General features: G+C 32.4%; 4 protein-coding genes across 15 annotated transcripts; 2 read left to right on the forward strand and 2 right to left on the reverse strand.

Annotated features, from left to right (window-relative positions):
* The first annotated feature begins 970 nt into the window (after window positions 1-970).
* Window positions 971-9,855, forward strand: LOC111288575 (homeobox protein knotted-1-like 6). Its single transcript, XM_022879514.2, has 6 exons — window positions 971-1,171; window positions 1,262-1,583; window positions 2,165-2,284; window positions 2,375-2,510; window positions 9,126-9,373; window positions 9,483-9,855. Exons 2-6 carry the CDS (start codon window positions 1,293-1,295, stop codon window positions 9,639-9,641), a joined length of 954 nt encoding a protein of 317 aa, XP_022735249.1. The 5' UTR covers window positions 971-1,171; window positions 1,262-1,292; the 3' UTR covers window positions 9,642-9,855.
* A 791-nt stretch (window positions 9,856-10,646) lies between these two features.
* LOC111287271 (2-phytyl-1,4-beta-naphthoquinone methyltransferase, chloroplastic-like) lies at window positions 10,647-14,363 on the forward strand. Of its 8 annotated transcripts, XR_016341712.1 has the most exons (7): window positions 10,689-10,897; window positions 11,015-11,083; window positions 11,156-11,246; window positions 11,323-11,391; window positions 11,584-11,704; window positions 11,819-11,880; window positions 12,546-12,862. XR_016341712.1 is itself a non-coding variant. In XM_089759918.1 (6 exons), the coding sequence occupies exons 2-5, from the start codon at window positions 11,060-11,062 to the stop codon at window positions 11,838-11,840; spliced, it is 258 nt and encodes an 85-aa protein (XP_089616044.1). In that variant the 5' UTR covers window positions 10,668-10,897; window positions 11,015-11,059; the 3' UTR covers window positions 11,841-11,880; window positions 12,546-12,862. The 8 variants fall into 8 exon arrangements, 3 of the variants coding, with proteins under 3 accessions (XP_089616043.1, XP_089616044.1, XP_022733415.1); XR_016341709.1 differs by lacking the exons at window positions 11,323-11,391; window positions 11,819-11,880 and adding an exon at window positions 13,979-14,363 and having other exon boundaries at window positions 10,647-10,897; window positions 12,546-12,758; XR_016341710.1 differs by lacking the exons at window positions 11,323-11,391; window positions 11,819-11,880 and adding an exon at window positions 14,026-14,363 and having other exon boundaries at window positions 10,647-10,897; window positions 12,546-12,758.
* Window positions 12,955-20,279, reverse strand: LOC111287268 (cysteine-rich receptor-like protein kinase 2). 5 transcript variants are annotated; one of them, XM_089759916.1, is made up of 9 exons: window positions 16,336-16,675; window positions 16,189-16,255; window positions 15,400-15,954; window positions 15,111-15,224; window positions 14,717-14,856; window positions 14,422-14,632; window positions 14,067-14,301; window positions 13,749-13,899; window positions 12,955-13,602 (listed from the first exon to the last, which is right to left on the reverse strand). In XM_089759916.1, exons 3-9 carry the CDS (start codon window positions 15,782-15,784, stop codon window positions 13,258-13,260), a joined length of 1,581 nt encoding a protein of 526 aa, XP_089616042.1. In that variant the 5' UTR covers window positions 15,785-15,954; window positions 16,189-16,255; window positions 16,336-16,675; the 3' UTR covers window positions 12,955-13,257. The 5 variants fall into 5 exon arrangements, with proteins under 5 accessions (XP_089616042.1, XP_022733407.1, XP_089616040.1 ...); XM_022877672.2 differs by lacking the exon at window positions 16,336-16,675 and adding an exon at window positions 19,926-20,279 and having other exon boundaries at window positions 15,400-16,255; XM_089759914.1 differs by lacking the exons at window positions 16,189-16,255; window positions 16,336-16,675 and adding an exon at window positions 19,926-20,089 and having other exon boundaries at window positions 15,400-16,188.
* Window positions 20,280-21,321: 1,042 nt separating this feature from the next.
* Window positions 21,322-22,057, reverse strand: LOC149519337 (uncharacterized). The gene is made up of 2 exons (XM_089760265.1): window positions 21,771-22,057; window positions 21,322-21,583 (listed from the first exon to the last, which is right to left on the reverse strand). The coding sequence occupies exons 1-2, from the start codon at window positions 22,055-22,057 to the stop codon at window positions 21,322-21,324; spliced, it is 549 nt and encodes a 182-aa protein (XP_089616391.1).
* Between the last annotated feature and the right edge of the window lie 1,198 nt (window positions 22,058-23,255).

Consider the following 23,255-nt stretch of genomic DNA (forward strand, 5'->3'; position numbering starts at 1 on the left):
ATACAATTCATAGCATTCAGACTAGACTATATAGGTATTTTATATTTTATCCATATATTTTACAAGTCCTATGTTTTGATTTTATCATATGTGCATTACTATGCTTTTTCTTCAAGGTAAAACAACTTTTTTCATTTTCCCTAATCTTCCAATTGCGTTCGGTTTCTGTCTTGCAAAACTATAAGGAAAAGAAAAGGTAAAATTCCAAACATTAATTATTGCTATACATGGATATTCTCCATTTAGTTTTGGGAAAGAAATAGTCAAAATTGCCATTCCAAAAGGTTATTACCTTATCTTATGTGTTTTTTTTTTTTTATATATATATATTAAGTATGTGAGTTTAAATATCATATAATAATATGATATAAAAATAATATAAAAAATACGAATATGATATAATTTAAATTTTAAAAAATATTATATAAAATTAATAAAATTTAATTAAATATATTTTATATTTAACATGTAATATAAATTTAATATAAAATTTATATTTTATATATTTTTATATAAATAAATATAATAAAAATATATAAATTATCAACTTTATTACTAATACTTATACATTACTATATAAAACATGACAAAGGGTAAAAAAACCTTAATGAAAAATTTAATAATTATTTAAACTCTTAATATTTTATCGTAGTTAAAAACCTTAAATTTTTTACTTTAAATCAATTAAATTTTTAAATATATATTTTATATAATTGAATTTTTAAATATTTATTTTTGTTTAATTAAACCATAAAAATAATTAATTATTTTTTGTTTAATAAAAATTTAATTAATAAAAATAAAATATTTAAAAAATTAATTCATTATAAAAAAATAAAAATTTAAATGATTATTAATTTTTAATTCAGGCACTTTTTTAATTTTTGTTAAAAAAGAAAAAAAACGACAGCCCTTCCCGTAGCTTTAGCTCAGCTTTTAGCTTGAGCCTCACAGCATCTGTCCTTGTGGGTTTTTTTTTCCGCCTAATAATACACTCCTTAACACCACTCTCAGTTCTTATCTGCCACTCCAATTCCAGAAAATCCAATCTTTCAGCTTTATTTTCGCAAGTTAAAATAATAAAAAAACTAATAATAACAAATACTCGTACTATTCAATAATTATTAGCCAAAACCCAAGAGTTCATACTATTTCTTCTTTCTTGTACCAGGTGTTTACTTTTCTTATCCCATTACCTTCAACTTTTTTTTTAAATCATTAATTTTTCAAGTTTTTCTCATTTATTTCCTTGCTTTGTTAGTTGTTTTTGGCTTTGAGGGACGCTCACTTTAATGGATGAAATGTACGGTTTCCAGTCCACGGGAGAGTACGCTGATAAGGCCTTGATGTCACCGGAAAACCTGATACTTCCTTCTGATTACCAAGCTTGGCTTTGCTCTTCGGGTCGGGTTCCCATGTTTGGATCCGACGAGTTAATCTCTGCTGCATCTGCCATATCCGAAGCTGCTTCCATCGCCCCTGAAATTCAACGAGAAGAGGACATGTCAAGCGTGATCAAAGCCAAAATCGCCTCCCACCCATCTTATCCTCGTTTGCTTGAAGCCTATATTGATTGCCAGAAGGTGAAAAGAACTAAATTGAAAGGCTTTTTCTTTTCTATTTCTGGTGCAAACAAACCACTGAAAAGATGCAGCTTTTAAAGAATTGCAAGCGTTTTTTTTTTCCTTTTCTCTTTAGCTTCATTAAATATGATGCTATGTCACGGTATGGATGATATGTGCAGGAACTTCAAGGTAAGATTAATATAGTAAAAGGAGAAAGCTTTTGCTAGAGTTGCTTTGTTGGTTGTGTTTTAAATTTCCGCTTTAAATGAGGGTTTACTTTGTTTTTTTTTTTTTTTTTTAAAGATTGAAGCAAAGGGTTTTAGTTTCGAACTAGTCCTGACTTGGGAGCTTGAAGCTTTTCTCTTTTCTACTGCGTATGTCATGGAGAAAGTTTATACTGGTTTCTTTGTCATTTTTAAGATCCAACCCTTTTTCTTACTCTTCTTAAAGAAACTTTCTCGATCAATTCCCATAATTTTATGGGAAATCTCTGATGGAATTCTTCAAATGGAGTGTATGCGGTTCGTTGGAATTTACTTGGAAAAGAGTTTTAGTTGTTTGAGTCTAGTTGTAATCTCTTTTTTCTTTTTCTATTCTAGGTTGGGGCACCTCCGGAGATAGCGAGTATATTAGATGAAATTCTGAGAGAGAACAATGTTAACAAGCGGTATATCGTGCCAACCTGCTTGGGAGCCGATCCCGAGCTCGACGAGTTCATGGTCTCTTTCTCTCTGCTAGCTTCTTTCTTAAGTTTTCTTTGATTTTCTATATTTTTCATTACATATATATGACGGTCCGTATTTATTCAGGAAACTTACTGCGATATGTTGGTGAAATACAAATCTGATCTTTCAAGGCCTTTTGATGAAGCGACCACCTTTCTAAACAAGATTGAAATGCAGCTTCGAAATCTCTGCACGGGTGCTTCCATTAGAGGCCCTCCTGGTCAGTCAACTCCCTCTCTCTCTCTCTCTCTCTTCCGCAAGTCTGAGTATAAATATATCCCAGTAATATTTGTTTTGAATTAATTTATTCTTTGTTTAATTTTTGGATTCTTGGTTTTTGTGCTTACCATATCTTCTGTCTCTCTTTCCATACACTGCATTATCTGCTCCACTTACCGAAGAAATTTTACCCCAAAGATCTGCAAAAGCTAAAATTCAATCTATAAACCTCCCATGAATCATCCCTGCGACTTGCAGGCAAAACTTGGGTACTTACTATGTAGGTTCCTGGTACATGATAATATGGATCATGGAACCCACAAGAGGGCGACAACCATTCCATTCCTAGTCATAATCATAGATCTCCTCTATCCTTTTCTGCAAAAGAACCCACTAATGGAGGGCAACAACAGTACTCCAAGAATAATCCAACATTTCGAGTATGTCAATAATAATAGTAACACTAACAGACAACGAAAAACCCTAGAAATGAAATGGACCCCGTTCCTATCTTAACTTGCCGTTGTTGGGTTTGTAGTCTGAAAATTTTCTTTTCCAACATGGTTGGGGTGGCTAAGACTTCATTGCTCTTCAATTTTCATTTGTTCTGTCCGCAAAGAGTAAACGTAAAAAATGGCAAGCGTTCAGCAGTAGTGGAACACGGATTAATCCTCTTTCTCCAATTCAATCAGTGTCATCCAGGGCTTCCATTTGCCCGCTCATCTTTGTTTGTAATTTCTTTTCTTTCCTTTTCCTGTTAGTTACCTTTTTATTTCTATTTTATCTTTGTTTTGCCGTGTGTCAGAGAAAAATGAAACCTGAAAGTAACACCTTTTGGGTTTTGAGATTCTGAATTGACGTTTTAGAGCTCAGTGATGCCATGCGAAATAGTTGCTTGATAGTCTCAGCCCAATGGTGTTGCTTCAACAATTTCTTTTTGCAATACCTTAGATGATGCAAAAACCTACTTAGAGCCTCTTAGAGTACAAAAGCCTAGGGCCAATTGTTTGAGTTGATTGAACGTTTGGATTATCTTATGTCATTTTACCCAAAAGGATCTTTTTCTTACTCTCCAGTTATGGCAGTATTTTGTCCTCATTAACCTTGTTCTTTTGGTTCTAAAAGATTTGTTGCTTTGCTCAGTTATTATATACATGAGGAGGTTTCAGTCCAATGAGGTTATCTCCATTCTCCATCTGCCAGCTAATACTCACATATTCCTTTTGAAAATGCATGTCTGGTTTGTTTGAGAAGTAGTACCACAAGATTGATCACTAATGCTTACCCTTTTGAAGTTTGATGAAAGCAGTAGTCTACTTAACCAAAAGCCCTATTAAGTGTTACTCAACTTATTTCTGTAGGTACAGAATTGAGTACAAGAATCGTTTAGTTTATGTATTCTGCTGTGTTTTAAAATCTTATACTGTACTCGTGTTTTTGACAAATAGACTCAGAATAGGGTGTTGGACACAAATATCTTATATTTTTGACAGTTTTTTTGTATTAATTTTGAGGATCCAAATGTCATACCACCATGGATAGTGAAATATCCAAGAAGTGGTTGACACGGATGAAAAAAAAAGTGAAGAGCTCATGAGCACTACTTAATGTATAGCATGGCGTGAAATTGTTTCTAATAATTTTTGTTAGGATTTATTTTATCATTGTTGACCTTCAAGCAATAAATTAACTTTGTATTTTTGGTTGAAAGTTTCATATTGATGCCCAAAATTAAGGATAAAGAAGAGACTTATACTAGTTACAAGCAAGAACAATATACTTAAATTTTATTCACTGCTTTATGCTTCTTAAGCATATGTAATTGCTGCTGGTTATTGTATTGTTCTCATATCTCTTAAATGTTGCAATTTGGCTGAATGATCCCTACTTGTTGTTAATAGTATTTTTTTATAAAAGGAAAAAAAATCATTTTGCCATCTAGGAGGAATGGGGGCTTAGTAATAATCTAATATTATATGCTTCAGCTTATTACATATTTTTCAAAGTTATAAAGGTCATTACATATGCCTTTGATTTGATTCAGTGTTCCTCTTTCAGACCTATTTGTATCACTTGTGTTGTGCACGTGTGGGGGTGTAATAGCATGACAAAAAACTTGCTATTGATGTATGGTATCATATTGCATGCTTTCAAACCACTTGTGTAAAATAAAATGGTTGGCCTTACTTTAGCGGAATGATAATGGTCTATAATGATGTCCAGTCTGGTCCTTTTGAATGAGTCTCAAGTTCCAATAGAGCACAAGTTATTATGCATGTGGATAGTGAGTGGTGAAGAATTTTGGGAATTGTCTACTATCAGATTGGCTGATATGTTGATAAAGTAATATTTTCTTTGACAATTAATATCTTCTTGAAAGTTGTTTTGGATAACCAAGTTTTATAAATATACAACATAAGCTAATTTAATTCATTTTTTTATGCTTGCAATTGTCATTGTCAACCACTGACTTGCTTAAAAATCTGCTGAGATCACGTGAGTGTAGATCATGGTGGCTTTCTAAAAGCACTAGTATTAAGGTTTAATGGCTTGCTATAATCTTTTCTTTCTTTAATATATAATATTTTACAGTAATTTGAGGTCCCTTTTTTCCCATTATGGCTGGAAATTGGATAGGCTTGAACTAATCTCGTATGGTGATACTGCTTTTGCTTTAAGAAATTATTTTATATAGAGTTTGTGTTAGAAATCTAAGATTCTATTGCAAAAAAGCTGCTTATGTTTCCATTTGTACGGGGGAGGCTTATGCAATTGGCATGCGTGTAGCAGCCTTAAGAGTTCATACTTCATAGATTGATGGCTACTAAATAATAGTATTTTTGCATAAAGAATGGAAGTTGAAAAGGTTGTAAATAGCTGCATTCTGGTTGTTGATAGTTGGCAACTATAATTGTTTTTGTTTGAAGTACAATATACCTTTTTGATGATGTTATCATCATTCTAATCTCTTCATTTGCTTTATTTTCTCTTTTGCTTTGGTGTGTTGTGCGCGGTACTTTATGTTGGAACTTATTAACTTACACATCTGCTGGCAAAAGGAAAAGAAATAACTAAGATTCGTTACACATGCAACCATTGTAGTCTTTTATAGAGATCCACTTGGACAATATCTTATAAATTCACATGCTTGGATTGTGTTAAAATGACTACCTGCCAGGCTGCTCTTGTCTTAGGACCTCATGTTTATTAAGCATTTGTTATCCAACTGTGTGCTATTAAATGATCATCAAATCATGTTTCTCCTTATATATAAAATTATCTTCCACTTAGGAACGGTGATTGGTTTTGTTCAAATTAATAGAATAATCTCCCAAATGAACTGATATATATATATTCCTGAAATAATCTAAACTATGGTAAATTCACCTTTCATAGTTCCTTTTCTCTTGTGGAATTTCCTGCAGTATATCTAGAGAACTGCTTGTGATTCTGTGCGTATGTTATACTTTTGTTCTTCCTACTACACTCATTATCTAGGATTATAGTGAAAGAAGATATGGATGTTGAAATGTCCATAGCTGGCATTTATACATATTTCCTTCTCTTCATAATGGAATGCAGTTATATTTTGTTTTAAACATCATTCTAATGGTGAAAAATACATAACATTTCTTTCCATATTCTACCATATAACTTTGAGGTATAAAACTTTTGTTTGATGAGTGCTGCAAAATTGCTCCGTGATATGTGCTAAACACATCATCATCACAGCTGGTCAATTTAAGTCATTAGTAACAGCTGCTCAAAGTAAAATTCGTTTAGTTTCAAAAGTAAACTAATAAACAAAAGGTTTTTACTTCACACGTTGTTTTCACAATGCAGTCTTCCTGGTGTCAAGCCTGCATATTTCATCGGTGTCTATGTTGATGGCCACATTCAGTCAATTGAAGGTCATGGATGCAATATTATGTTATAGTCTCCTTTTCTGCACTGCATCATATTTCTGGTCCGTATTGGTTCTTTATAAAATATGGCAAAAGTAATCAAGTTCTCATGAGTCGGTCAATCGCATTAAATCATAGTATTAATGTTTCATTTGGATTGACGGTGGAAAAGAATTTCATCACATTGAAGTTTTCATTTTACTTTAGGATTTAGTGATAAAATGACAGTTTCACTGTGATGAGAGTCCTCTCTTACTGTCCATCCAAATGAATCATAAGTATGCTTGTTTTTGATCTTCTGGTTCTCATTTTACATGATTAATCAAGAAAGCTATGATAGTGAGGTGTATATATTTCGGGAGACTATTGAGCAATCAAAGAGCCTATGCATGCACACACCAGTTTTTAGTAGGTTGATTTTGAGGGGTTATAATGCTATCCCGAAGGAAATAAGAACTGCTTTTACTAGAAGAGCATCAAAGAGAAAGAAGCAGACACCCTTTCAGGCTTTAACTGTTAGTTCATTTTCATATAAAATATAAATAATTTTTCTTCCTAGGAATAGTATGTTCATATAGCACATGGTTGATGGGTACAAGAAATACTATTGTCCTGCATAGTCTTAAACGCCCAATGACATTCGACAGTTTAAGGTATACTGTCCTACCCCCGCCCCCCCCCCCCCCAAAAAAAAAAAAAAAAAAGCTTCGTAGGGAATCCTGAATTACATAATTGGGTAAGCATTGGTCATTCCGAAGAAAAGCTTTTAAGCAACTTGTGGAAAAGGGGGCAGCTGATAATGAAACGATTGGGGGGTCCGAAGCAAATTATTACTTATATTTATAAAAAAAAAAAAACAGAAAAAAAAGACATTTTTGTTATGGGAAAAAGGCCCGATTTGATCGGGTGGTCGGAGTTCACATGGACTCCCGCAGATTTCGCTGTGAAGCCAACAGGCTTTTAATCGAAAAATCAGATGATTCATTCAATTGTTCAAGGGTCTGTCTTACCAGTCTACCCTGCTGCGCTACTTGGTGCTTGTCATTCCTGTTTCCTAGGTGGGTCGGTGTCTCGGCCTTTGTTTATATGCATCACACGTGTCTGCATGATAGCTCAGAACTGGGCTCCACTTGGGTCCCAGCTGCTGCACTTATTTTCTTTTGTTATAGGAGGGTTTTTTTTTTTCCTTGGTCCTCTCATTGTCCAGGCTTTTGGCTTTTGTACAGTATTCACTCTCCCTTCGCACGCTTACAACTTCGACGCCCTTCACAATCAAAAGGTTTAAACCCACGACCGGTGCCCAGAGGTAACAGAAAAGAAGTCTCATGAGCAATGACCCACTTGGGTGGCTGATGAGGGTTCGAGGCGTCGGGGCTAACCGTCCCGTCCAGGAGCATACCAAGATTTTATAGTCAGGAGGAGTGGGCCATGCTGGAAGGCTAAACTGGTAAAGAGAGATTTGCTGGGCACTATGTGTCACCGTAATAATTGATAATTGGGGTGTAGCTTTCGGGAGTTGTTTAGTCTTAATAAAAAATAGAAATATTCCTTCTCTATTTATCTCTCTCTTTCGCTTTCTGGCATATGTATTATGTGATATGATGGCCGTATGTCATGTCCACTCGGACTCAGAGTGTGAATGACAATGGACATAACCAGACACTGGTCATGTCTTCGCCTTTTGGTCACGATGTTGACACTGTGTAAAGTCGGAAAGTGATCAGTGCTAAGTGAACTTCACCCTTCAGCTATATAATAATAGCATTATAGTCATTAAGAACGAGGAGGTTGGGGGTGGTTGTTCAAGTCTATTAGTTGGGGAAGGGGGGGGGGTCCCTTAGGCTGTCCTCTTGTCGTGCGTCTCTACAGTCTCGTTGTGTTCTTTTTGGAATTTTATAACGGTTAACGAGCTGTATAAAATCTAGCCACAAAGCTTAAGCTGGCTGCTTTAGCTGCTTGCTTAGCTCCCTTCATATTCGACTACACAAATAAAAGACTAACTGGTTCAATCTTAAATCTATAGATATATGTGAGATGGTCTAGAAATGAAGTTTTTAGTATGATAAAACAAAATTAAGATTTATATAAAATTATTGATGAGATTGATTGGAATGCAGAAGATCATAAATTGGTTTCCAAACTTCTTTTCTTGTTGTAATATAATTGTGCATACGTATGTGGCTTTTGTCCTTGGTCCATTGAATCCTACTCCTAGAAATAAATTTTATTTGAAGTTTGTGTAGTAGTGGGTTCTGGTGGGGGATGCAAATCTTCTTGTGGCAATGGAATCTTTAAGGTGCATTTCACCAGCAGTTTATTTTACTAAAATTTTATAATTATTTAATCATAATAAAGAATTATGTAGGGGTTTATTACTTATAAGTGTAGATTTCATAGAAAATTTTGATGGATTTCATATAATTTTAAATTGTAATTGGTTAATTATAATGCAATGACTGCAGGTGATATGCTTCTGTAATCTTTATGCACATCTATCTTGGCATTTGACGTTGGTTAATGTATAGAAAAAATTTTAGTGCTTCTAAAATCTTGTTGCTTAAACTAGGGCAAGTCTTGGATTCTTTAAACAATGCATGTCTGGATGTTTCTTTACTTCCTTTTCAACCTTTCCACAAAAATTTTCGTATATGCAGTATATGAAGTTAAGAATGAATGATCAAACTACAATTTTTTTTTTCTGTTCTGGCCAGATGAAGGCGCTGTATCATCAGATGAGGATCTTAGTGGTGGGGAGGTAGATGCACAAGATGCACAAGATGCACAGCCGAGAAGTGAAGACAGAGGTCTCAAAGATCGGCTGCTTCGTAGATTTGGTAGTCATATTAGCAACTTGAAGGTGGAGTTCTCAAAGAAGAAGAAGAAAGGAAAACTACCGAGAGAAGCAAGACAAACATTGCTTGAGTGGTGGAATGTTCACTACAAATGGCCATATCCAACGGTAAATTCTTCCCTTCCTGGCAGCTTTATATACATTTATGACTGCTTGCAAGGTATTGCTTGAACTATAGGATATTATTACCATTTCATATTTTTGTTGGGTCGTTCAGGAGTCTGATAAGATAGCTTTGGCTGAATCAACGGGACTAGACCAGAAGCAAATCAACAACTGGTTTATAAATCAAAGAAAGCGGCACTGGAAACCATCTGAGAGCATGCAATTCGCGGTTATGGACAATCTGTCTGGACAATTCTTTCCAGACGACTGAGGTGCAATTAGTACATTCTCAAATGCATATCTAGATCATCAATTATACTTTAAATTAGCTTGTTTTGCCTTACATTCCATGTATATTTTGAATGCATCAAATGTATTGCGGACTTCACTGAGATGTGACCGGTAATAGCAATTGTAATTCATTCCATGTATGGTCCCTCGTCGACCGGTTATCGCAATTAAATACTTTGAAAATTTGGCTGAACTATTCAGCTTTTTTTTTTTTTTAATTTTAAAATTTTTCTTGAAGTAGACATAATAAATGTGATGAAAGTATCTTTAGCAGATAAATGGTTTATTATTATTATTATTATTAATTTTTGATGTACAAGATGTTGCAATTTAAGAATAAAAAAATGATTTATAATTTGAGGACAAAATGGGGTTGCTGGTTAAGGTATTCGGTTCTAAATTTATTATGTCATTTGGTTGTGTAAGGAGTTCTTAGGATGATAATATGAATGATAATGATTTGAATCATATTTGATTTGATATTTATTATATGTTATATAAAAACATAAATTTTTAAAATTAGATGGGAATTGGAATTGAATTTTCGAATTAAATTTTATTAATTCGTTTTGATTTGTTGAATTTTTAAATTAATTATTGTTTGTGTTTTATATATTATTTTAATATATTTAAATATAAAATAATTATTTTTATTTCATAAAATTTTAAAAGTATATTAAAATTAATAAATTTATATAATTCAATTTGTTTTTTTTATTTTTTTATTTAATATTTGATTGAAACTTAATATACATATTTAATATTTAAATTTAATTTGAATAGAATAAAAATTAATCGGAATTATATTGAGTACTATAATTTTAAATGATTATTTTATTTATTTTATTTTTTTTCTTATCTCTAAAAAAAATTAGGGGTCTTTGATTTTGAATTAAGACTTCTTCTTTTCCCAAGAGTTACATTCATCCTATTTAAAAAAAATTTAAAAATGGTTTTTCCAAATGGCAACTTGGCAAAATGGGCTCGTTGGGTCGGTCGAGGTCCAACAGAAGCCCAAAATAGTAATGGGTTGGCTTTCTTATTTTCGTCGCTACATTAATCACTATTTAGAAAGAAAGGGTAGGCATCGGAATTCAGAACTTCCAAAAAGGAAAAATGGCTTCTCTTCAACGCTCAGTTCCGCATCTAGCTGGTACACGGTTCAAACGCTGTCCGGTTAGCTGCGCTAGCGAATGCTAGGAGCTTTTTAACCGCATTGCTCCTGTTTACGATAATGTAAGCCAACTCTTCTTCTCTATCGCTTTTCTTTTTAACAATTCTTCTTCTTCTTCTTCTTATTGTTGTTGTTGTTGTTGTTGTCATTTTTGTTTTTGGGTTGAATAAAAACTGCAGTTAAATGATTTGCTGAGTTTCGGTCAGCATGGAATATGAAAACACATGGCTGTATCCTGGGGTGTTGTGGTAATCAAAATTCTCCCCTTTTTTCTGGTTCTTTTGTTTCGTGGAATTTTAATATAAGTAGTAATGAAACAGGGCAAAAACGGAAGATTCCGTGTTGGATTTGTGCTGTGGAACTGGGGATTTAACGTTCCTCATGTCCGAGAAAGTTGGTTCCTACGGCAAAGTATGTTTTGTTTATTACTGGCATTTTGGATTTTATGTATAAAAAGAGAAATATATCTGGGTTGGTAAATTTGTAGGTAACTGGCTTTGATTTCTCAAAGGAGCAACTATCAATTGCTTCGTCACGGCATTACTTGTTTTCGAAGGTTTGGTACAATAACATTGAGTGAGCACTGGTAAATCCAGTTGTCAACTTACAAGTAAATTTTATCTACAACCCATGTTTAAGAAAGTGAAAATGCGAATCATTGCAAAGTTATTTATAATTGCGTCTAAAAACATTACAAGTTTTATTTTTGTTATATCATGATGTAATTTGTGTTTGGAATTGAATCCAGATGGGTTGAAGGTGATGCGCTTGATTTGCCGTTTTCTAATGGTTACTTTGACGCTATTACTAAGGGTTATGGGCTATGTAATGTGGTTGATAACAGGATGCGTTTCAAGTTCTAAAGCGAGGTCTATAGACTATAGTCAATCTTCCTTTTCTCTTGTTGATAATTAGGTTTTCTTTCTAATTAAATTGTAGCCATAGATTAATGAGAGTGTTCTAAATTTTGCTTAGTTTTTCAGGCTCAAGAGTGTCAATTCTTGACTTTAATAAAAGCATGCTGCCATTTACTGTCTTATTTCAGGTAGCCACAACTGCTGTGCCTTTATTTTTGGTGCTATATTAATATCATTGCCTTAACTTGATCGATACCTTTATGAATTTTTTAAAATGTTGTAAGGATGTTATTCTGTGTTGGATAACCTTGTACTCATAGCACATTAAGTTCTTTTTTGGCCAACCTATAGCACATCAAGTTGAATACTGTAATATAATGCAACAATAGCAAATCAAGTTCAAAATCAAATGGCAAAATATGATGCTGACATGAGAAATTAAATTTCTGACACGAGAAACTAAATTTATCTTAAATGTTGCCTTTGAAAAGGAATGGATGATTGATAATGTACTTGTTCCAACAGCAATGGTTTATGACCTTGCCAAGGAGTACAAGTATTTGAAAACTTCAATCGATGAATTTTTAACAGGTGTTTAATTTGTAGTCCAGATGTTTTTCTTTGCAAATGAAACTATTGTGTCTGCACACCAAACTATTGAATAATGCTTTGATCCAAAATAATTTCATCTATTTGTATTGCTTCTCAGAATGTTGAAACAATTGAGAATTGAGAATTTAATTTGTTGTACTCTGTAATTGAGCTTTAAATGCAGAACCAGAAATAATATGAAGTCTAGGGAGAATGTAATACGACCATAGCTTTTGACTAAATTACCTGTCTTCTGTTGTAGGGAAAGAATTGGAGAAACTGGCCTTATATGCAGGGTTATTTCTTATGCGAGACATTATGAGATTGGTGGAGGCCTCATGGGGAACTTAGTAGCCACACGTTAAATGAAATTCATGCTTCATCTTTTTTCTTGCAATGTCCAACTTTATTGTTTTTTGATGAAGAGGCGTCCTGTTGTCTATGAATTTCCAAACATATATCCCTTGGAGATATGGTATGGTTTTTTCCATTAAGGTTGTTAAACTGAATCCTTATTATTATCTGTCTGTATGATTGACAAATCAATAATAAATAATAATGCTTTAGTTTTGCTTCAAAGTTGCCATATCTTACTTTTTGTGTTTTTCTGAAGCTTACTCCGAAGCCTGAGAAATTAATCTGCCTCTGTGAATATTAAAATGATCTGAGGGTTATAGATCAACAAAAATTTCATATTCAATAGTTTTTGTACATTATACAATGTTATGTCACTTAGCTATAATCATCTGATGTGGAATAGCGTGCTTACGTATTCTGATATCATTCTGCATTTTGAAGATAACTATAGATTCTGCTAGGTGCTTGCAATTGTTTGCCCACAAAGTGCCTGCAACAAGATGCTTGACCCCATACGAAATTCTAATGTGAAATTCTTGTGGAGCTTTCCCCTTATCAAAAGCGCAAGTCCCATCCAATGTCAGATATACTCTTTCACCCCCATCTGACTTTAAACATCATCTTGGGTAGAAGGAACTGTGGGTGACAGTGGCAATTGAATCAGTATCAGCTGAATTGAAGGGATAGCCTTTGTTCTCACTTGTGTCATTGAATTCCATAGTCTTTTCATCCATAAAAGGAGGATTAGATGGTGCAGGGAGGTCTTCATCTTTCTTTTTTAGCATCTGTAGTACCTTAGACATTGATGGTCTTAGTGATGGAATCCCTTGGGCGCAAAGAAGTCCAATATGCACTACTCTGGAAACCTCATTCTTGAGATTGCTGCTATGGTTGTTATTATTTAACATTAGATTTGGGTCAAAAATCTCCTCCACGGTCCCTAATTGAAAGTGTTTCCACGCCTGCTCCACCAATGAAAACAAAAAAAAAAAAAAAACCCTTAAGAAACCCTTTTTCTCACAGGAAATCAGCTTTAGTTAAAGTGGTGCTACTCTTCATGAGGGAAAAGAAGGGTAAACTTTAAAAAGACGGACTGTCTGAAGCTTACAACTGTAGTTAGGCTGTCAGAATATTCTGTGGCTTTGCTCCTGTTGTTTTGCTTCCCAGTAACAATCTCCAGTAAAAGCACTCCAAAACTATAGACATCCGCCTTCTCTGTTAACTGGCCATGGGCTAGGTATTCTGGAGCCATATATCCTCTGTGGATAGTAAAAACAGATTTGAATTGGATATTGAAAAACAAAATTTACTATTCTAATGCTCATGCTCTTGAATCAGATTTTCCTGTGAGCCAATCTGAGAAGCTTTCGAATATTGCTAAACAGTGAATCATGCCTGGAACAAACAGCAAGAAGATGATGCTTACAGTGTTCCAGCAATGGCAGTGCTGATGTGACTTTGATCTTCCTGGAAAGACCTTGCCAACCCAAAATCAGCGATTTTGGCACGGAGCCTTGAATCCAACAAGATATTGCTAGCTTTTATATCTCTATGAATGATTTTGGTCTTGGAGTTCTCGTGAAGATAGGCTAAACCTTCTACTGTCCCAATAATAATTTGAAACCTCTTTTCCCAGTTAAGTACTTGACCTCTGCTGGGATCTGTTAAGTTTTTGAAAGGAAAAAAGCTGTTAGTGTACACATCAGCTTCAATTAAACTGTTCTTTTCTTTTTTTTTTTTTAAAGTAAATGGTCTGAGTATATTTCAGTTTTGGTATTTACCGAAGATGAAACGATCAAGGCTTTTGTTAGGGAGGAACTCATAGACGAGAAGACTTTCAGGTTCAGAACAACTACATCCCAACAACCTGACCAGGTTTCTATGCTCCACGCTGCTTATTATGTTGACTTCATTGTAGAAATCTGCTGCTCTGTGTCGATTGTTGAAGAAAAGCCTCTTGACAGCAATCTCTCTTCCATCTGGTAGAACTCCCTACAGAAGACAAATACATCACTGACCATAACACACTGGTTAAATGCCCCAAAGAGAAGCAGTGGACATCAGAGGAAAAACTACCTTATAAACTGTCCCAAATCCTCCTTGCCCGAGCTTGTTCTCATCGTTGAAAGATCCTGTAGCCCTCTCAAGTGTAGAGTACTTGAAATTTAAGTTACTATCATGAAGGAGTTTCACCAACTTTCGTGCATCATTAGAACCTGGAATGCAGAAACATTTTAGCAAAAAAGAAGAGGAAAACTAGGCAACAAATTGGAATCAGTATCATGTTATTAAACCAAAACTCGTCTCACCACAATTCCATGCATGTAATTAAATAATTCAGATGACATTGGCTGACAACTACAACATTTTCATCTCTTATTCCTTTGTTTGGGCCTTGGGTTTTCTTTTTTCTTTTTTTTTTCGGGTGCATGGAAAGTGGATAGTGAAACCCAGTAAATAAACTTTTTACCTCGTCTTTTGTTTTGAATGTATCTGCGCTTCCAGATATAAACTCCAATAGCCACTCCAACCGCTATGACAACCAGGGAACTGACAATAGAAACTACTATAATTATAATGGTTCCTGCAATTTCATGAATGCAAATTCTCAATCAGCTAAAAACTATTAAGGGGGAAAGTTTATCCCGTCACTATACGAACTTGGACACATACAAAGGGAAGTGTGTAAAGAAACCAAATGTATGAATTAACTAACATTTTAATGTGTGACAGATGATAAGGAGATGAAATTCTTTTACCTCTTGAAATTCCATTTCGTGGTTCTTGATTGAGAAAATCCTTGTCAGAGTACCTCATGAAGCAGCCAGTGTAGAGTGCCCGTCCCTCTGACCAAGGCAAACACCCTAATACTGATGCAGATGCATTGTCCAAACATGCCTTACAAGAACTCTGGTTCACTGTCCTCCAGCAATTAGCCAGAACATAAGCCGTCTCGTTTGTTCCTGAAACTGCCACCTGAGCCTTAGCATAGCCTCCATTTTGCAGTGCAGTAGCAACTGCTTGAGACACAGCCTGTCTTGCCGGTTCTCGAAAATTTGATGCCTTCTGGCTTGTATTCCCACAAACTGCCCTGTCATTCGGTCCCGTGTACTCCTCATAGAAGCTATAATTCTCAGATCTCATGAAGCACCCATCAAGGAAAATACGGCCCCCGTTGTATGGATAGCATTGAGGAAGAAACGTACGTGCCTCAGCATAGCACAATACACAGTCGAGCAAAGATAGATCCCCGTAACACTGAGCAAGGCCATAGTTAATATCAGGCCCTGAACCCGTAACCGCTGTTCCAAAACCTGAATCACGCATCTGATCACTGATTTTCTCCATTGTAGCAATAAAATTTGGAACAAAGATACTTGCATTGTGCTCCAGTTGGTTGGCACATGTCATATTCACTATTTGGGCTCTCGGATCTCCTGCTACTCTTTTAAGTAATGCTAGAGATCCGATAAGAACCAAGAAAACATATTGAGCTGTTTTATCCATTTTCGTCGAGGCGAGTTTTGATTTTGGAGTGGCCAATTTACCTTCAAGTTCAATTGCAATGCTCAAGAGATTAGTCCAGTGTCATCAACAGCTAATTTATCAATGAACCTGAAAAGAAAATGAAATTGGTTATGCAAATTCCATCATTTTGTCCCGCTTGAAATGCCAAAAAAGGAAAAATAAAATACAATCAGCTGGTTCCAAGAATTATCATTTCTTTTAACAGAAACTGCCAAGAGGATGGAACTGGAAACGACAGCGATTTTTGGTGTTGAAATTTGTGGCACCGTCTACATCTCCCAAGTCAAAAAGTCAAAGTCCTGAATTGGCACTAAACTTTTGTCATTGCCAGTCGTTGCACCAAATTGGATTTTTCATGGTTTCACATTTGAACAAGTAATGGGAAAGGGTTAAAGATAATTGAAAGGGGACAATGACATCTTCATCCATAGTTGTAACATCAATTGTACCTGATTTTGCTGCTACAATGAATTCTGTACTCACATATACATTTGGCATTTGATACTTGACATTATGACCATCATCAACTTTACAGCTACAAGAATATGGACAGTTGCTGTAATTTTATTTGTTCTTAGCATTTTCGCCTAGACCATGAAAGGCCCAAGAACAAGACTGTGACAATGGCTCACCTCTAAAACTCGATGAAATTACTAATTAAAAGTTAATAATCAGATTTGTAATCACCCACCATAATTAATGTAAAAAATCTGTGACATCTAGATTCTTGCAATTTAACATTAGTACAACTACTACTAGTTGCATTTTTTTTCTTACAGATTTTTTATGTTTTGCAAAGCCGTGTGTACAACGTGAAAGCAATGTCGACATCAGAATTCTTGAACATTACAGTGGGAACAAACCAACCAACATTAATAATTGACCGAAAATTAGGGCTAATTAAACGGCCAAGTGGCCCACCCACGGTTACAGTCTGACACGTTGCAGTAGATTGTAGAGCAATGAGTCAATGACCATAACTAAAAAAATGAAGAGAGGCCAATCATGGCGAGCCAGATAATTAACCATGGAAAGGAGGGTTGTTTTTCGATTTTTTTTTCTAGAGTTTTTACACTCTGACTACACGATGATAAGATAGCATTAAAAATGTATGGGTTCCGTAAAAATGTATTTTGTGTTTAGTTGTGTAGAAATGAATTTTGAAAGATATTATGTTTTTTTCGTATATTTGATATATTTTAATATTTATAAAATACGATAAATATGTTTTATTAAATTATTTCACACCTATAATTGTGCTTGATATTATTAAAATTTAAATACTATTTTATTTAAAAATATCAAAATAATTATGTATATTATAATAGTTATATAAACTAATGACTTTAATATTTTTAAAAATAATAATTTTAAAATATTATTTATTTCATAATAAAATATAATTAAATTAACATATATATTTATTGATATATAAATTAATTTTTATAATATAAATTATGAAAAAATTATTTGAATTAAAAATAAAATTAATATATTAAAATCATAATAAAATAAAAATATTATATATAATATTAAAAGGTTTTAAAAAATACACAAATTATTTTTAAATTTGTTACAATAAATATTACTTTAAAAACACAAAAATTTATAATATAAAATAATTATAATTATGAAAAAGATTTTTTAATTTATATATTAAATATTTCATATTAATGACGAGTCTTGATATTTAATTTTGGAGGGACCAAATAGTATTATATATGATCTTAATTTTTTTCATAAAATGAAACAAATGTTTACAAAATAAAATACATCAAATAAATAATTTTATTTAAAATTATGATTGATTATTTTTTAAAATACATATAAATAAATCAATTGTTAAATAATATATTTTTATCAAAAACAAGAAAAATAAAATACACCATTAAATGAATAAAGTTGAAAATTTGAGATTACATGTAAATATATTTTTCTAATCAAGTTATAATATAATTAATTACTTTTTTAATCTATTTTAAAGTGGTTTCAATCTTAATTTTTTATAAAAAAAAAAGTGCATAACAACAAAGATAGAGATTTAGGCTTTGTTTGTTTCGCGAAAAATGATTTTCGAAAAATAATTTTCATATTTTCAAGTATTGGTTTAGCAAAAAATTGGTTGGTCAACGTAAAATGATTTACTGATCAATAAAATATGAGGTCATTTTTCTGAAAATTATCTTATGAATTTAAAAAGAAAACAATATTTTTTGAAAAAAAACTATCAATGAGTAGAATTATTTATTAATATTTTAAAACATAATTTTACTTATAAATAATATTATATTAATAAATAATATTATATTATATTATAACATATTAATAAATATTATAACAATATATTAATAAATAATATATTATTAGTAAATAATATACTATTAATATAATATACTAATCAATATTATTAATGAATAATATTATAATATATTAATAAATAATATAAAAATAATAAATAGTTTTACGTTTAAGTATTTTTTATATTAACATAATATTTTAATACTACATATTATTACTAAAATATAATTATTTTTAAATTTAATATTTTTAATAATAAATAATTTCATAAATAATTTTTAATATTTTAATAGTTATGTTAATATTATTTGAAAAAAAAATTTCAGCAAACAACCAAACATCAAAAAATAATTTTCATTAACTTATCCAAATATTAAAAAATCTCTTTTAATTTAAAAAATTTAAATATTTTTTAAAAATTATTTTTTAAAAAACAAACGAACTCTTAAGGTATAATTAAAAGTAAAAAATTATATGAAAAAGAGAAATTGTAGTTCCCAAAAGGAAAAGTAAAATATGTTTCATACTTAGTTGGAAATTTGGAATTGGTTGAATTAATAAAGTTATAATATAATCAAGTTATAATATAATCAATTAATTTTAATTTTTTTATAATAATGAAGTTAAAATAATAATCATGATACTAAATTAAATTAAAAATAAAAATTTAAATTCAATAAATAAATAAATATAACAAAAAATTATCTAAACTAATCAAAAGAATATTAAGCAAGGAAAAGGAGTATATGTGCAAATTCACAGATCTTGAGATTATAAAATATACGAACAAATTTTATAGCGAGTATACAACGGTGCAAACAATACAAGCGATTTTCCAGTTTGTCATCAAAGCCACAAACATCATACTGTACAATTTGTCATACAATAAAAGCGATATTGAGGGGCCAGGCCCCCACTAGTTTTTATTACTGTCCCCCCTTATTTAATATTATATATTATTAATTTTATTTATCATTTTATTTTGATTATAAAAATTTTTATCCTTTTACAAGAGAATTAAATTACCGTCTAAAATAATGATTGATCACTATGATCATATAAAATCATCTCCTACTAAATACAATTATCTAATCACCTAATTTTAAATGATCACCAACATCAAACACCACCTTAAAGTTTAAAGCATTGATGAACAAAAAGTTAAAGCTTAATTCATGGAAAACTCTCCGTCATTCAAATAGAATGATGCTGGAATATGCTTAGCATTTGAGCTTTTTTTTATGTTTCTTTAAGAAGTGAGGACTTTATAACACTTTCAATAAAAAAAAAAAAATGAAGGAACTCGGATGAAATTTCAACAAATTATGTTATATCTACAATTTTCTTTCCTTGTCTTTCAAAGAAACTAAAAAGCAAAGCACATATACTAAATTCAGTCAAGACCCAGAAACAAAAAGGGTTACAGATATCAGAAAACCCAGAGAAGAAAGGATCTTACCTTAATTCATCTGCAACGATGAGCAGCTGACTGGAGTTGCAGAAAAGAGTAGGAACAAAACGATTACTGTTTGCTGGATTGTCCTTTTGGAGACGAAAGAGAAAGCAGTCGGTACAACACAAATATAATACAAATAAGAGATGAGATATATACAGGAGCAGGTGGAACTGGCGTAGAAAGTCAAAATGGAGATTGGAAATGAAGGATGTCTCTGCTTTTGGCTTTAAGATTCAAAGCAAGGCTGCGCGTGGTTGACCGGTTGGATGTGACGGCTTTCATACAAAGAAAGATTCCTATAATACAAAACAAACCAAAACAAAAGGAAAAAAAAAAGGAAATGGCAAAAATGCGGTCGGAGCGTTGAATTTTTACACTAAACCATATTTCACGTTTCGGTTGTTTGACGGTTGTCATTATTGAACCTCTATTTCTTTTCAAAATTACTGTTTTACACCGTGCAGTTATTCAAATAATATGTATATCTTTATAAAATATGTACATTATGATCATTAAAATAATTTTATTAATTTTAAATATAAATATTTTCTTTTCATTAATATTTTTATTATAATATCAAATAATAAAATTTTTTAATGAACTATCACTTTTTATAATTTATTTTTTTTAAAAAATAGATTCATTTACTTAAAGAGAAAGGTCTTGGAATACAATGATATGAATTTTAGAATAGATTTCTGCTGGAAACCTTTCTAAACAAGAACATTCTTCTCTCCCAGTCGTTGCTAGCTTTGCAAGTTTGTGAGCCACCCCATTTGCTTCACGATACGTGTGGGATACCATCCATTTTGTAACATTGGATAATTCCATTCTAGTTTCCTTCTAGAGGCTTCCAATTCTTAAGAGATCAGTTACCTTATTTAGGTTGATCTATGAGGTTACCCCCACTGTATCTCCCTCTAGTATCACTCTCTGCATGCACATGTTCCTTGTAAATTTAGTAGCTCTTGCAAATACCATTCCTTCAATAATGTCTGCGTCCCTTATGCCATTAACAGTTAGGTAGAATACTCTTTGTAGTTCTCCTAGATGGTTTCTAGCAATGCCACCAACGCTAGCCCTATCCTCCTTCCTTTTCAGTGCCCCATCAAAGTTGATTTTTATCCATCCCTTAGCTGGTGCTTGCCATCTTCCTGGAGTATGCTTTTGATGTGTCTCCTTTCGCTCATGTATCTTACGGTACTCCTTCAGATACTGTTGCACAAATGTGATCATGGCAGACGTAGGTTTTGTCTCATTACCTTTAACTTCTATGTTCTTGGTTCCCTATATCACCTAGCATACTATTGCAAAACTGTCAAAATCTACTTTGTCCAATCTTCCAGCCATATGTGACAGTCACTGTTTAATGCGTTGTATTTGATCGTTCTGCCAATCTTCACCCTGATAGACCAGTGTCCACACATCCTTTGCTTTTTACACAGTCTCTAATCGCATGCATTATACTTTCATCTTCGTCGCATCTTAGGCATCTTGCATGATCCATTATTCCCCTTCTTTGTAATTGCCTAAACACTGGGAGTACTTCATGCCACATCCTCCAAATAAATGTTATGATCTTGACTGGTATGGATGAATACCATCTGTTCTTCCAGGTGGTCTTTTCTTTAATTGTGTCCATGTCTCTAATGCATGCATCCCTGTGGTTCATGTCACGATCATTTGATACCAATAAATGGTATGCACTTCGCACCGTAGGCAACCTATCCTTTGTGTAGTGCCATACTTGCACGTTTGCTTAGCCATTCAAACCTATAGGAATTACTTTGATTTCTCTGGCAGTTTCCTTGTAAAACATGGTGTCTAATTTGGCGATATCTCACCTACCCTGTTTTTTTGGAAGAGTCCTTAATCATATCATCTCTTAGCATATAATTTGTTTGAGGGCTTGGAATGAAAGGTTTATCTTTTGGTATCCACTTATCATGCCAAACTCTAATTTTCTCTCCATTTTCCACCCGCCCCCGCAGTCCAAGTTTTAGGACTTCACTCCCCATCCATATGCTACACCATGTGTATGATGCTGTTCTTCCTAACTCTGCCTCCCGAAAGTTGGTGTGGGGGAAATACCTTGCCTTTAGAACCCTGTGAACAGGCAAAGAAGAGTTCTGCATCAATCGTCACCCCTGTTTTGCAATCAGGGCCTTATTAAACAATCCATATCTCTGAATCCCATATTCCCTATTCCTTCCTCGTGCACATTTTCCACCATTTTAACCATTGAATCCTTCTTACCATATAATTTGTTCCTTTTAATTGCATATTATGTATATATATATATATGTATTTACACTCGATTTAAGGTCTATTTAGATGTATGATGAAATTGTCTTAAGAGAGATTAAAATAGTTGTAAAAGTAAGATTAATTATTGTAATAATAAAATTAAAATATGATGTGATTGGATGCAAATCTAACTGTGATAGTAAGATGAATTATAATAAAAAAATAATTATTAAAGATATTAAATTAAAATTATATGTAATAATAAAATTTTAAATTATTTAACATTAATTTATAAAATTATATATTATATTAATTTCTTAATTAAATTTTATTTAAAATATTTATTAATATATAATTGGCCAAAAAATTTATTAATATATTATATAATAAAATTTATTTATTATATTAAATTAATAAAATTAATTCATAATTTTTAAATAAAAACAAAACAAAAGAAAAAGAAAAGGTTAAGGAACATTTTTGGGTTTAAAGTAAAAAGGGGAAGGCCAAAAACAAAAACACTAAGGAGCGAGTAGCCACTGGATCAAAAAGATTTCGATAGCCAACTGCCACCGGTCTCATCGTGCCATAAATTCATCTGGGTCCCAACCAATCAGTGAGTAATGAAATCCATTGCAACCAAACCTCCACCGGAGGAATGCAATCTAAATGCAACCTTAATAAGAAAAAATTAATCCAATAATTGAATTACATAACAATATGTACTGTATATTATATAATGTGTACTATAATACAACTAAACCATTATATTAAAACTTTTATTTTATTTTATTTTTTTTGAAAATTTCATTTGATAAAAAAAGTACAACTTATATTCATGCAAAGTGCAAAGGATAAGTAACAAAAAAGCAATATTTTTGCTAAAAAAGGACGATAATATTGATTGAAAACAACACAGAATCCAATATGACGAGGTATTAGATATGTAAAAAAATTAAATCTTTGTATTTCAATTTTAAAATACTCTACATTATATTTTAGGGAGAGTTTAAATATATGAAACTAATATAGGAACTATTGTAACGGTTTTGGGGATTGTTAGATGAAAATTTTAAAAATTTTAAA

The sequence above is a fragment of the Durio zibethinus genome, chromosome 4, assembly GCF_047325235.1.
Source record: "Durio zibethinus cultivar Kanyao isolate XHJ-2024 chromosome 4, ASM4732523v1, whole genome shotgun sequence".
Lineage (NCBI taxonomy): Eukaryota > Viridiplantae > Streptophyta > Magnoliopsida > Malvales > Malvaceae > Durio > Durio zibethinus.